The 13,366-nt window shown below is 38.3% G+C and overlaps 1 protein-coding gene across 1 annotated transcript; it reads right to left on the reverse strand.

The window, feature by feature from the left end:
- Positions 1-298: 298 nt before the first annotated feature.
- On the reverse strand, positions 299-2,229 carry LOC116336537 (tripartite motif-containing protein 16-like). Its single transcript, XM_031760443.2, has one exon. It carries the CDS (start codon positions 2,210-2,212, stop codon positions 530-532), a length of 1,683 nt encoding a protein of 560 aa, XP_031616303.2. The 5' UTR covers positions 2,213-2,229; the 3' UTR covers positions 299-529.
- Between the last annotated feature and the right edge of the window lie 11,137 nt (positions 2,230-13,366).

The raw sequence follows: 13,366 nt of genomic DNA on the forward strand, positions 1-13,366 counted from the left end.
TATATTCCAGCTAGCCCGACTTCAGTAACCCTACAAACGTCACTGCTGTTTAGTTTTCTTTATTTATGTCGGAAGTGATAGCAGAGCTGTTTTATTTTTTTCAGAAATCCGTCAGTCAGAGCATTGTATGTTATGTTTGGGTGGAAACTAGCAATGCTAAGTCCCTGCTTACTTCAAAGTCCGTTAAATTTCATACATTATGTTTTCGTGGATGCCGTAATGTTACACTTAATTGTTACACCTGGTACAGCAGGCACACTGATCATTTAATTAAAGATGAAAGAATTTAGACAGTTTTTAACTCTCAGTGATGTCGCAGTGTGCGTTTGACTTTGGGACAAGCAAAGTTTGGACCCAGAAACAGCTAATGACATCAGACTTAAAGACCAGATAAATGTAATTACAGTTTGAGTCAGTGCAATATTATTTTCACACATCACTGAACTTCTCAGCTTCTAAAATGTAAAGCCTCATTTAGAAACTACACAAGTACATATAATGGTCAGGGATCAACATGAACCTGTCTTCTCTATTTCACTTTAATCAACTCTGCAGTGGCTCCAAGTCCAGAAACACAAAGTCCAGCATAGAGCGGCTGAGTGAATGTGGTCTGGACTCTGTGGAGGAGAGTCATGGTTTCAGAGATGCTGTAGAAAGACAGAATACCTGCTCTGTGATCCAGGTACACTCCTACTCTGGAGGACCGAGGACCTGAGAGGACAGTGTGAATGCTGTTGTGCCAAAATTTATAATTGTTTGTGTCACAACGTAAAGACCAAGATTTCTCATTGAATCCAAAGACACATTCATTGCCCCTCCCTGCTCTGCTGATATTCTTGTATGTGACTGCTACCCAAACTGCTACATAAACTTCCCCTCTCCACTCCACCTCCCAGTAACAACGTCCAGTCAGACTCTCTCTACTCAGGACCTGAGAATAATAAATGAATCTGTCTGGATGATCAGAATAAGACTGTAGTTGGTTCATATATATTACTTTTCTCTTCCCCTCAGATAATAACAGATGTGTGTGTGTTGTGTTTGGATCCAGTGTGATTTGATGTGAATATTTTAAGAATCCAGCTCTGGTCTTTGGCTCTGGTGGTGACAGTAAAACATCCACTTCAGTGACTGTCAGTGAGATGTTTGTCCATTCCTCTCTCAGAATGTCCTGTAGTTTATCTCTGGTCTCTGACACAGCTGCTGTCACATCCTCAAAGTACCTCAGAGGACGGATATTGATGCTGGATGAGTGTGTAGACTCACTGAGTGCTGACAGTGAGGGGTAGTTGTGTAGAAACTGGTTGTGATCCTCTGTGTGTGAGAGCTGCTCCAGCTCGCCGTCTTTCCTCTTCAGCTCAGCGATCTCCTGCTCCAGCTTCTCCTGAAGCTCTTTGACTCGACTCACTTCAGTTTCCTGCTGGGATCTGACCTGCTGCTTCACATCAGAGCTTCTTTTCTGGATGAGACGGATCAGCTCAGTGAACATCTTCTCACTGTCCTCCACTGCTTTATCAGCAGAGCCATTGATGGCCTCCACCTCCTGTTGAAGCAGCTTCACATCTTTCTCTCGCTCCTGGATTCTCTGCTGGATGGTTACTCGTCTCACCTCGAGCTCCTTCTGCTTCTCAGTCCTTTCTGCTGCAGCTGGGACTGTTTCATGGCCTTTATGTTCATCCATTGTGCAGAGATAACAGATACTCTGCTGATCAGTACGACAGAAAATCTTCATCACCTCATCATGACGAGAGCAGATGTTCTCCTGGAGCTTCTTGGAGGGGGCCACCAGCTTGTGTTTTTCAAAGGCAGGAGACTCAAAATGAAGCTGAATGTGTTTCTCACAGTAGGAGATCAGACACACCAGACAAGACTTGATGGCTTTCAGCTTCCTCCCAGTGCAGACATCACAGGCCACATCTTCAGGTCCAGCATAGCAGTGATCAGCTGGAGCAGCTTGGAGTCCAGTCTTCTTCAGCTGCTCCACTAAAGCTGCTAACATGGTGTTTTTCTCCAGGACAGGCCTCGGTGTGAAAGTCTTCCTGCACTGAGGGCAGCTGTGGATTCCCTTCCTGTCCTCTTCATCAAAGTGGGATTTAATACAGTTCATGCAGTAGCTGTGTCCACAGGGAATAGTCACCGGATCCTTCAGTAGATCCAAACAGATGGAACAAGAGAAGGTTTCTCGGTCCAGCTGAACTCCTTTCTGTGCCATTTCTCCTCTCAGTGTCAGTGACTGTGGCTTGACGGGAGCAGGTATGAGACTCATATTCATGCAGAGTACTGAAAGAGGTGCACTTTGAACCTTGGACGCAGTTATTACCTCCATTTAAAAACTATAATCTATTTGTACTTTGTTCTCAACAATAAAAGATTTAGTCAAAAAGGAACCATAGTCAAATGTGTACAGTCTTCAGGTATCTCTACTTTAATTGAGTATTTATTTTTCTGACATTGTTTCACTTTTACTCCCTACATTTTTAAACAAATGTCTACTTTCTACTTCTTACATTTAAAAAAACAGATTTGTTGCTCTTGCTTTAACACATTTGAGGAACATTAATATTTCATGTTACTGCAAGCCTTCAAACATCAAAGTGATTTGAGCTTAAACATAAGCACATTAAAGACAGTCTTTAAAAAAATATATATATATTTGTTTATTTTGGGAACTGTGTTGTTTAATATAAATCTTATGTTAACTGTACTATTATTCTTTGCTTGTTCTGTAATATAAAACTCATTGTTTTATATTTAAACATATTGTTTAAAAAAAAAAGACAGTCCTGTTCATGTATTAATCACCAGGGGTCATTGCTTAGAAAGAGATGCAAAAGTCTGGGGTTTAAATTTGAGAGGTGTTTTTTCTTTTGTTTTTGCCATAACACTGGAACGACTGCAGGTTATTGCGGTTGCAGTACTTAAGCATCTAGCTAGCACTACAGAAGATAAGCGGGCTTAAAGGGAGTGACTTTTTTTAAGTCTGATGAGAGAAAGAGCTGAAAGTGCAGTAGGCCAGGTAACTGCAGGACCAATAAGAAGTGGTAACAGGTGTGTTGATGGGGAAAGAAGGGGAAGTCTGAGGGAAGTAAAGAGTTTATGGACTGTGTCATAGTCAGAGATGGGCAGTAACGCGTTACTTGTAACGCGTTACTGTAATCTGATTACTTTTTTCAAGTAACGAGTAATGTAAGGGATTACTATTGCAAAAACGGTAATTAGATTATCGTTACTTTCACGTAGGGCACGCTGCGTTACTGCGTTACTAAAACCGTGATTTTTTGCGAGAACGCCTCATGACAGTGACGTGGCGCGAGTGCGACGTTTGTGACAACAGCTGTCTGCAGATCATAATATATCGAAAAGGGACAGAGTGTAGCATGCAGCGTTTAAAGCGTGGAAGTACTGACCTTATTTTGAGTTTGATTCCATAAAAGTGACAAAAACATTAGTGTCCGTTGTGCGTGGAAGAAAACTTCTTTTACAGCGAAAAACCCCTAAACTTCCAAGCAAGCACCGAGTGCGCTACGACGTAATGTGAAATTCACAGAGAAACTCGCGGATTCTTCCACTGACCGCTGCGGCACACCTGCACCAGGGTAAACCTCCTCCGCCTACCCCAGTCCTGCTTTACAGGTGAAAATAGAGCAACAGGACCGCTAGTCTTTGATTTTATTTATTTTCTGCTGTGTTTTACTTGCATCTATTTGAAAGAGTGAGTGTAAACACAAAAAAATATTTTATTTTATGTGCTGGAATGTGCAGAAAATAGGTTTAAATGTTAAACAAATTTCTTCCAGTCAGAGAATGTTGCATATAATTTAATTTTTGCTTGATGCATAAAGTTAAAAGATTAAAACTAATAAAACAAGTTTTAAAAAGAGACTTTTCCATTTGATTACATTTTGTATGATGAATTATGCAGAAAAAGTAGAATTGGGCTGAAAGATCTATCGCTTTATCACCTATTCAGGTTGTAAATCGTGTTTTTAAAAAGTAACTAAGTAACTAAGTAACTAAGTAATCGATTACTTTTGAAAATAAGTAATCAGTAAAGTAACGGGATTACTTTTTGGGGGAAGTAATCAGTAATTAGTAACTGATTACTTTTTTCAAGTAACTTGACCAACACTGGTCATAGTGGTTTTATTTATGCACTTTGACTCATTAAAAACAGTCTAATTATAATAGCAGACAGCAGGTCAGACAGCATGCTAATAAGGGGAAATCTACAAACCAGTAATGAACTTTTCACAAACCACATTTAATACAAATCTATGATACGTCCATAAGTCTTCACAGTCTGAAACCTCCTCACATTTCAGCCCTCATTTCTCATCATATTGTAATCTACAGTTATTTATGGTTCACTGAGTTTTGCTTGGAGTTTCCAGCTTCTGAGAGCATTATTTACATCACTGAAGTATTTATGATTCCCCTGGTATAAAAAAGCTTCACAGTAAAATCTCATCTTTGTAACATTCACACTGAAACTTGTTTATTATACTGCATGATAAAGACAGCTGAACACGAAACATGTTTTATTATCAGAAACAGACAAAAAGAATCAGCTTTCCTGACCTACAGTTTGATGGTTCAAAAGCACGAAGAACAAAAAATGGAAAGAATTGAAATGTAAGAAATCTGTCCTCTCCTCATCCTCCCCACCACCCTCAGGGTGACCTTCATTTTCTTTGCTCTCTTTACCTTCATCATCCTCATCATCGTCTTCTTGCTCACTGTCTGCACACACACACACACACACACACACACACACACACACACACACACACACACACACACACACACACACACACACACCTCTACATCAATGAAGGAAACAGCACAGATATGAGCCTCTTAACCTGCTCACAGCCTCATACTGTTTTTAACATCAGAGGTCAAACTAGGTCACCAAGGATCGCCATAACAACTGTAACTAATACCAGAATAGGTCAAAGGTCAGAGTTGTTAAAGTAGTTATATGTATGAAATACTCAACAGTGTGTCAGAGAGAAGGGAGCAGCTATCAGTCTGAGTCATACACTGAGCAGTTTGGCAGCATTCATGGTTTTATTGACACAGTTATGATCAGTTTGAACTGTTGCAGCATTTTCACTCCTGCACTGCAGGTTGTATAGTTTTTGTCTCATTTTTTTTAATGTCGACAGTACAGTATAGAATGAAAACAGGTTTTATGTGCAGTGTTGAAAATGTCATGATGTTACAGTGCACTCACACAGTCATTGTCATTAATCGCCTAAACAAGACTTTCGTTGCTGCAGCTGAAAGAAGATAAAGAGGTCACTTCATGACACATATCAGTGACACAGATTTAAAACACACTTTAACTGAAATACAGCAAAAGTTTAAACTGTTCTGATAGTACGGGGACGTTGCTGTGACTTATAAATTGTCTGCTTGATTTTACTTGTTCTCTAAACAGCATCAATAACATTATCTAATGTAGCTTAAAACACCAGAAATTATTAGCTAACTTTAAACATCTGATCCACTAGTCTGCCGGTATATTGCGAGGTGCCAGCTGAGGAGCTAATGATGTCATGGTCCTAAGTCATTTGACGCAGTGTTTTGAGTTTTCTTGTGTTTTCATGTCATTTTGTATTATGGTTAATGGTTAAGTTTGTTTAGTCTTGAGTTTATTCTGTAGAGCCTAGGTTGTTCTGTTTAGCTTTTGATTATTAGATTCCCTCTTGTGTCTTTGCCCTCTGTGTCTGTCTCTGTGTTTATATATGTTGTGGGAGTTCTTGTGTCTTGTTTCCCTCCTCGTGTTTCATTCTATGTTCCCCCCTGCTTATCATGTTTATCCATGTTTCCCCAGTCCAGTGATTCCCAACCACTGTGCCACAGCACATAGGTGTGCCATGAGAAATGATCAGGTGTGCTGTGGAAGATTATCTGGTTCCACCTGATTAGTACTCTAAGCAACCGGCGTGAGTCACAGGCAGAACATGTACATTCTCTTCCACTAGAGGGCAGTACAAGTACCTGCTCTAATTAAATTGGTTGCCAGCTGCCAGTAAAACACAAGAAGACGAAGAAGAAACTACATAATAGTCATGCTGTGAGTGAGACAACACAGCGTGTAATAGCAATAGATAAATATTTGAAAAGAAAAAGCAGTCAATCTGACCTGGTTCCTGGAGAAAATTCCGACCCAGATGAAGGCCCTAGCACAGGGTCGGCAACCTGCAGCTCCGGAGCTGCATGCGGCTCTTTAGTCCTTATACTGTGGCTCGGGTGGTTTGGAAAAAAATTATAAGTATTTAACTGAAGTGTAATTTATTTGTGTTAGTTCTTTTTAAACTTGTAGTTCTACATTGGAAGATTATTGTGATCTTGAAATATAAAAATAAAACTATATGTTATCATTTTTTATCGCTCAAAATAAGCGTCACACTCGCATAAACCATACCATGAAATGCCGTGCATTTATGGAGACTTTCAACCCCAGGCAGGCCAAGTATGGATCTTCAGATCCACATACGTATGTGAGCAGGTATTCTCCAATATGAACTATGGTAAAAACAAACACCACTCACGCCCCACAGATGACAGCTTACAGTCCTGCGTAAAGATAAAAGTGACTTCGTACAGCCCCGATTTGCAGACGCTGTGCGCAGAGGTTTGGGACCAGAAGTCCCATTGTAAACGTACCACGGCAGACCCGACGATGTTTGCATGTACATGCTTTTTTTTTTTTTATTGACCACTTTTCAAACATGGTTGCTGTACCCACACAGTAAGCTGTAGCTTTCCTGACTTTCATAGAGCCAAAACTAATCAAAACTCGAATTGTATGGAGGTTTCAATTGAAGTGGATGCAGGACAAACAGTTTCTTGAGTTTTTAGGCAAGCAAATTAATGAATATTTTGAGCACAATACAGATCAAACATCGGCAAGTGTGAGATGGGAGGCCTTTAAGGCATATTTAAGAGGGCAAATTATAAGCTACTCTAGTAAGAAAACAAGAGAAAGAAATCAAAGGATAAAATATCTGGAAGAAAAAATAAAAATGTTAGAAGAGATCAGTTTTCAATCAGGCCAAAATAATGAGTATAATGTAAAAGAATTATTACTATTGAGAACGCAATATAATGAAATGACAAGTGAAAAAGCAGCTGTAAATTTATTGAGATTAAAGCAACAATTCTATGACCAAGGTGAAAAACCCAGCAAACTCCTGGCTTGGCGTATAAAACAGCAGGAATCTGAAAAGGCAATTACAAAACTTGAAACTTCAAATGGAAATATTATAGTAGACCCATTAGAGATAAATAATGCATTTAAAGTGTTTTATGAAACGTTATATAACTCTGAATCCAATAATGCAGCTAGCATTCAATCTTTATTTCTAGATAAACTTGATATACCAAAAATTTCAGACAAAGACAAAGAAAATGTTGACAGGCAAATTAGTATAGATGAAATTATTGATGCTATAAATTCTTTAAATGCTGGTAAAACAGCTGGTCTAGATGGATTGCCAATCGACCTTTATAAATACTTCAAAGATAAATTAGCACAGCCCTCTTAGATATGTATATAGAATGTTTTAATACTGGTAATCTTACTGACTCATTAAGGGAGTCCCTGATAATATTGCTTCCTAAACCTGGAAAACTAAATAACAAGTGTGAAAATATATGTCCTATAAGCTTAATTAACACAGACACTAAAATTATCTGTAAAATTCTCAAAAAAAGATTAGAAAGTGTTCTTCCAGTTATTATAGGAGATGATCAAAATGGATTTGTTAAACATAGGCAGGGTTTTCATAATGTAAGACGAGTCCTCAACATTCTTCATAATCAAAGTGAACAGGAAGATGCAGCCATTCTTTTCGCCGACGCGGAGAAGGCCTTTGATAGAATCGAACGGTCATATCTCTTTGATGTCATTGTTAGATTTGGGTTTGGTAATTTATTTCTGCATTGGATCAAGCTACTACACTGTCAGTCTGTGGCTCAGGTTAAGACAAATGAGATAATTTCTGAACCATTTGACATTAAAAGAGGGTGCCCGCAGGGTTCACCTTTATCTCCACTTTTATTCCTTTTAGCTATTGAACCTCTGGCAATAGCTGTTAGAACCAGTGGACAAATTCAAGGTGTTAGGATTGGTAGAAAGGAGCATAGAATTGCTTTATTTGCTGATGATGTCATATTATTTTTAAAGCAACTAAAAATTCTGTGCCTGCTATAAAGGATTTAATAGATCAGTTTGGGGCCTTCTCAGGGTATAAAGTAAATGTAACAAAATCATCATTAATGTTACTTAAACAAGGGTATAATCCAAACGTAAGTCAGAATATATCTGGCTTTACTGTTAATTCTGAACTCACTTATCTGGGCATCAAAATAGTTCCTTCATTAAAAGATACGGTGGTAATTAACTATAATACAATTCTACAGAAAATTTCTAAAGATTTGGAGCGTTGGATAAGTTTACCACTATCTATTATTGGAAGGATAAGTGTTCTTAAAATGAATGTATTACCTAAACTGTTGTATGTGTTTCAAAATGTCCCACTGGCTCCTCCTGCTGGATTGTTTACCAAATTAGCATCATTAATTAGAGAGTTCATTTGGAACAAGAAGCATCCCCGCATTCGTTTGTCTTTGTTGTATCTTCCCTTTGATTCAGGGGGTTGAAATGTCCCAATTTTCACTGGTACTATCTGGCTATTCAACTAAGGACAATAATGTTTTATTTTTCATCCCAAAATACCCCGTCTTGGGTGGGGATGGAAGCAAATTCTCTTAAAATGCCATTAAATTTGTATTTATACTCTGCACAGCCAAAACAGTTAAAGAAAGAAACAAATAATCCTATAGTCCAAAATATGATTGAAGTTTGGTTTACAATAAAAGAAATTATGAATATTAAGAATAATCTCTCTCAGTTTAGTCCTATTTGGGGAAATGCCTTATTTGTACCAGGAAACCTGGACGTAGGGTTCCAGGGTTGGGCAGAAAAAGGTGTTAAGAAAGTGGGTGATCTTTTTGTGATGGAGTAATGGTTTCATTTGAGGATTTAGTTTCTAAATTTCAAATTCCCCAAAAACACTTTTTAAGTATTTACAAATTAGAAGCTTCATTTCTTCCATGCAAAATCAGTCTCTCAACATTCCCCAGTTAAGTAAGTTAGAGGAGTTAATGGTGAAAAAAGGTGGTAATAAAGGTTTAATTTCAACATTCTATAACTGGATTGTATCTGCCTCTCTAGAAACATCAGTTTCTAAGTTGGTAGCTTGGAGAAAGGACCTAAATATCAATATTTCTGAGGAGACATGGAAGTTAATTTGCTTAAAATCACAAAAACTATCGATTAATAATAACTTAAAGTTATTACAATACAATTGGATCATGCAATTATATATAACACCGGTGAAATTGAACAAATATAATAATAGAATTCCAGATACATGTTTTAAATGTGGAGAAGCCCGTGGAACATTTTTTTCACTGTATATGGGAATGCAGAATTATCCGTGCATTTTGGCAGGAGGTGATGAACAAAATAAACCAAATTTTGAATAAAAGATTGTTTTAGATGTAGAAATGTTGTTATTACATGTGTATTCTAAAAATCTTAAACTAAGAACCCATCAAATTGTGTTTATGGATTATTGTATATTACAGGCAAAACGTATGATTGCATTAAATTGGAAAAATTTGATCCTCCTGCTATTGGTGCTTGGATAAATTCTTTGGCACAGTGTATGGCAATGGAAAGGATAACGTATTTTCTAAAAGACAAGTTAACATATTTCGATGAAATTTGGAAGCCATTTAAAAACTTTATAAAAGAAGTAAACATCGGACAACTCCTGCAGGAATGTGGATGAGGAGAAAATGGTTTAGTATATGCTAGCTATTTTTTTTTATTGTTCATGTCTTGAAGTTGTATAAATACCACATATTGTACAAATGTATATATATTCTATGTGTTTTGTTTTTTCTTTTATTGTTTTTTTTTTTTTGTTGTAGGTTTGGTAGAGAGCAGGGTGGGAGGTGAGGGTGGGGAAAGGGTTTCTATTACTGCAGCATATTACGGGAAAACAAACCTTTGTATGCTGTTGCAAAAGCAATAAAAATATTGAAAACAAGCTGTAGCTTTCCAGCTCACAGCCAGACACATACCAACACAGCGGCTGTGTCCCAATTCAGGGTATGCACGCTTGAAGTACGCACACTACGCGAAACCTTCAACTGGGTGTCTTTCCTTTTTGTTATATTTTTTAAGAGTTCAAAATGTGTTCATTACATAAATGAAATGTAATTTTCTCTGTAGCACTTCATGGATTTCATAAGTAACACACTTTAGGTGTTTATACAAAGCATAAAGGTAAAAGCAATAACAGTGTTATCTTCATTTTAGATGTCAAAAAGTATTTATGGCTCCCAGTGTTTTCTTTTCTGTGGAAACTGGGTCCAAATGGCTCTTTGGGTGTTAAAGGTTGCTGACCCCTGCCCTAGCATGAGTAGTGGTCAGAAAAAAAATGTAAAAAAAATGTATGCTGGGGACAAACTGAGCCAAATCCGCTATGCCTGGTGCGTAGGGAAAAATTATCAGTAGGCTATGCTTTTTGTGATATTTTTGTTTGGTGGTGTGCCGTTTGATTTTTCTAATGTGAAATATGTGCCGTGGCTCCAAAAGGTTGGGAAACACTGCCCCAGTCTGTCACGCCTCTCTCGTCTCCTCTCTTGCTCCCTCATGTTCCCTCACTCCCTCTCATCTGCCCTTCTTCCACTCCTGTGTCATGTTCCTCCATTTCCTGTTTTATTGTTAAGGTCTCGTGTTTCCATTTGGCATGATGTTAATTTATGTCAGCTGTGTTCCCCGTGTGTTCCCACTTCCATCGTTATCTTTCTGTGTATTTATGTCAGCATTTCCCTCGGTCCTGTGTCGTGATCTCCATCATGGTGGTGTGTTTCTCTGAGTGTGTCCCTGTGTGTTTTGTCTCTGAGTGTGTCCCTGTGTGTTTTGTTCTTATAATTTCCCAGTATAGTTTTGTATTATTTTCCTTTCAGCTAATAAAGCTGTGTTTTTAGCTCTGAGTACCATCTCCATGAGTCTGCATTTGGGTCCTTTCCTGCCTGCCGCACACAGCTAATTCATGACAGATGAACTTTATTATTTTAGTTTGTTAAAGATTTCTGTTCCTCTTCTCTTATTAAATTGGGCTTCAGTGTTTGTTTACAGTACAGCTCCACGTCCAGGTGACAGCAAATCAAAATGATGTTGCCTATCAATGTCCAGTTGCAGCTTGTGTTCAGTCTGAATATTGTTATAAACTGATATGGATCAGTTCATGTCTTTTGTTAGTTTGTAAATTCTATTTCACTGTAACATTGAACTTTTGGGTGATGACACAAAGACTGAGAGGAGGATGTAGAGGGAGAGAAAAATAAACAAGACCGGACATGTATATTATAAAGGGAGTATAGCTTCTGTTTTGCCCATAGTCATTGATGATGATTTCATATAACCAACAGTTTGATATACTGATACCAAATATGGATCTCAAACCTGCTCTTATAATATTTATGATCAGTTTGTATTATTATGTTATCTTGTAGTTGAATACAATGTGTTTGTGTGTGATTGTCAGTGCAAAGAAGTAGAGGAGGACAGAGTGATTGTACAAGAGCAAGAACAACCAGCTGACTAAATGAGCAGATAATGAAGGTTGCTGCAAAAACAAAAATTATTTTTCACCAAATAATTAAAAAAATTTTTTTTAAGTGTTTTACTGGTTCAGTCTTTCTGTGTGGAGCATGTTCTCCCAGTGTCTGGGTGGGTTCTCCAGCCTCCCACTGTCTAAACACATGCAGTCAGTGGGGTTAGGTTAACTGGTGACTCTAAAATGTTTATAGGTTTGAATGTGAGTGTGAATGGTTGTCTGTGTCTCTGTGTTAGTCCTGTGACAGTCTGGTAACCTGTCCAGGGTGTATCCCACCTCTCGCCCTATAATAGCTGGGAGAAGCTCCACCCTCCTGTGATAACCTCAGGATATCCTTATCCTGTGATAAGGATAAGTGGAAGAGGAAGGAAGGTTTAATGACACAGCCTGTCATTAAGGCTGTGTCCAAATTCAGGGGTAGCATGCTTCGATGTAGGCAATTACGTCACAGCGATGCAACGAAGGCTGTGCAAATTCGAAGACTCCTCCAAATGCGGCGATAAATGCGTCCTCCTATCCCCAAATTTGAAGGATGTGTTGGGTGTATCCTTCATGGCCCACCATATCCCAGGATTCATTGCAGGTCATACAGGAGAATTTTTCTCATAAGAATCGTGGACGAAGCGAAAGTTGATGTGGGAGAAGAATACACTTTTAGATGTAAGTATATGAAAATCTGGTGGTACGAAAGTTACATTTTTGTAGCAGTTGTGTTGTTAGACTTTGGGCATCTGCATAGACATGGGGTTTTTTTTATTAAAATAATCTAGCTTGTATAGTGGGTCCCGCAGTTTTTCGTGTATTACCGCTTACATACAGCTAATTTAGATTTTTTCGAATTAACCTTTTGGTGATTTGTTTTAGGGAATAAAGACCAAACGGCTCAATTTCTTAAAATGAGAGGAGAAAATGATCAACATTTCTGGGTCCATTTTAAAGTTTTTGCGCTGTGGCGCTAGCGACCGGAAAAACGTGGAAGTAAAGGCAGACTTGAGCAAAGGCTAGAAGGCTGTCCAAATTCACAGCCGCTCACTTCCGGCCTACTCAGCCTTTGAAAGAACCCACCCTATGTGGACCAGGTAGGTCGGGTCTTTCGAAGCATGCTACCCCTGAATTTGGACACAGCCTCTGTCATGTGTCTCACAGTCGTGTCATTATGTTTCCTGTTTTATTTTGACAGTCTCGTGTTCCATATTCAGTGTGTTTACTTTTGCTTCCACTGTGGCATCATCTTCATTTGTGTCAGCTGTGTTCCCCAGGTGTTTCCACTTCCCTCCTTACCCTTCTGTGTATTTAGGTCCTCGGACTCCCTTTGTTCAGAGTTGGGTCGTCTGTTTATCTTGCCCCATGTCCGTGGATTTTCATGTCTCTTCAGGTTTCAGTTTTTCAGGCTCCTGTTCAGGTTCTTCCTCATGCTCCTGTTATGGTTTCCTCACGTCTTGGTTTTTTGCATGTTCCTGTTCATGTTCATGTTCAATATACAGGTCTGTATCATTTAGATTTAGATTTAAATATATAAATGATCGAATGTGATCAAACTTTTCATCTGAAAAACTACATTAAATGTCATCACTCTAGATATAATAAAAATAATAATAATAATAATAATAATAATAATAATAATAATATGAAATCAAAAAACTTCAAGTACTCAATTT

The sequence above is a fragment of the Oreochromis aureus genome, linkage group 3, assembly GCF_013358895.1.
Source record: "Oreochromis aureus strain Israel breed Guangdong linkage group 3, ZZ_aureus, whole genome shotgun sequence".
NCBI lineage: Eukaryota > Metazoa > Chordata > Actinopteri > Cichliformes > Cichlidae > Oreochromis > Oreochromis aureus.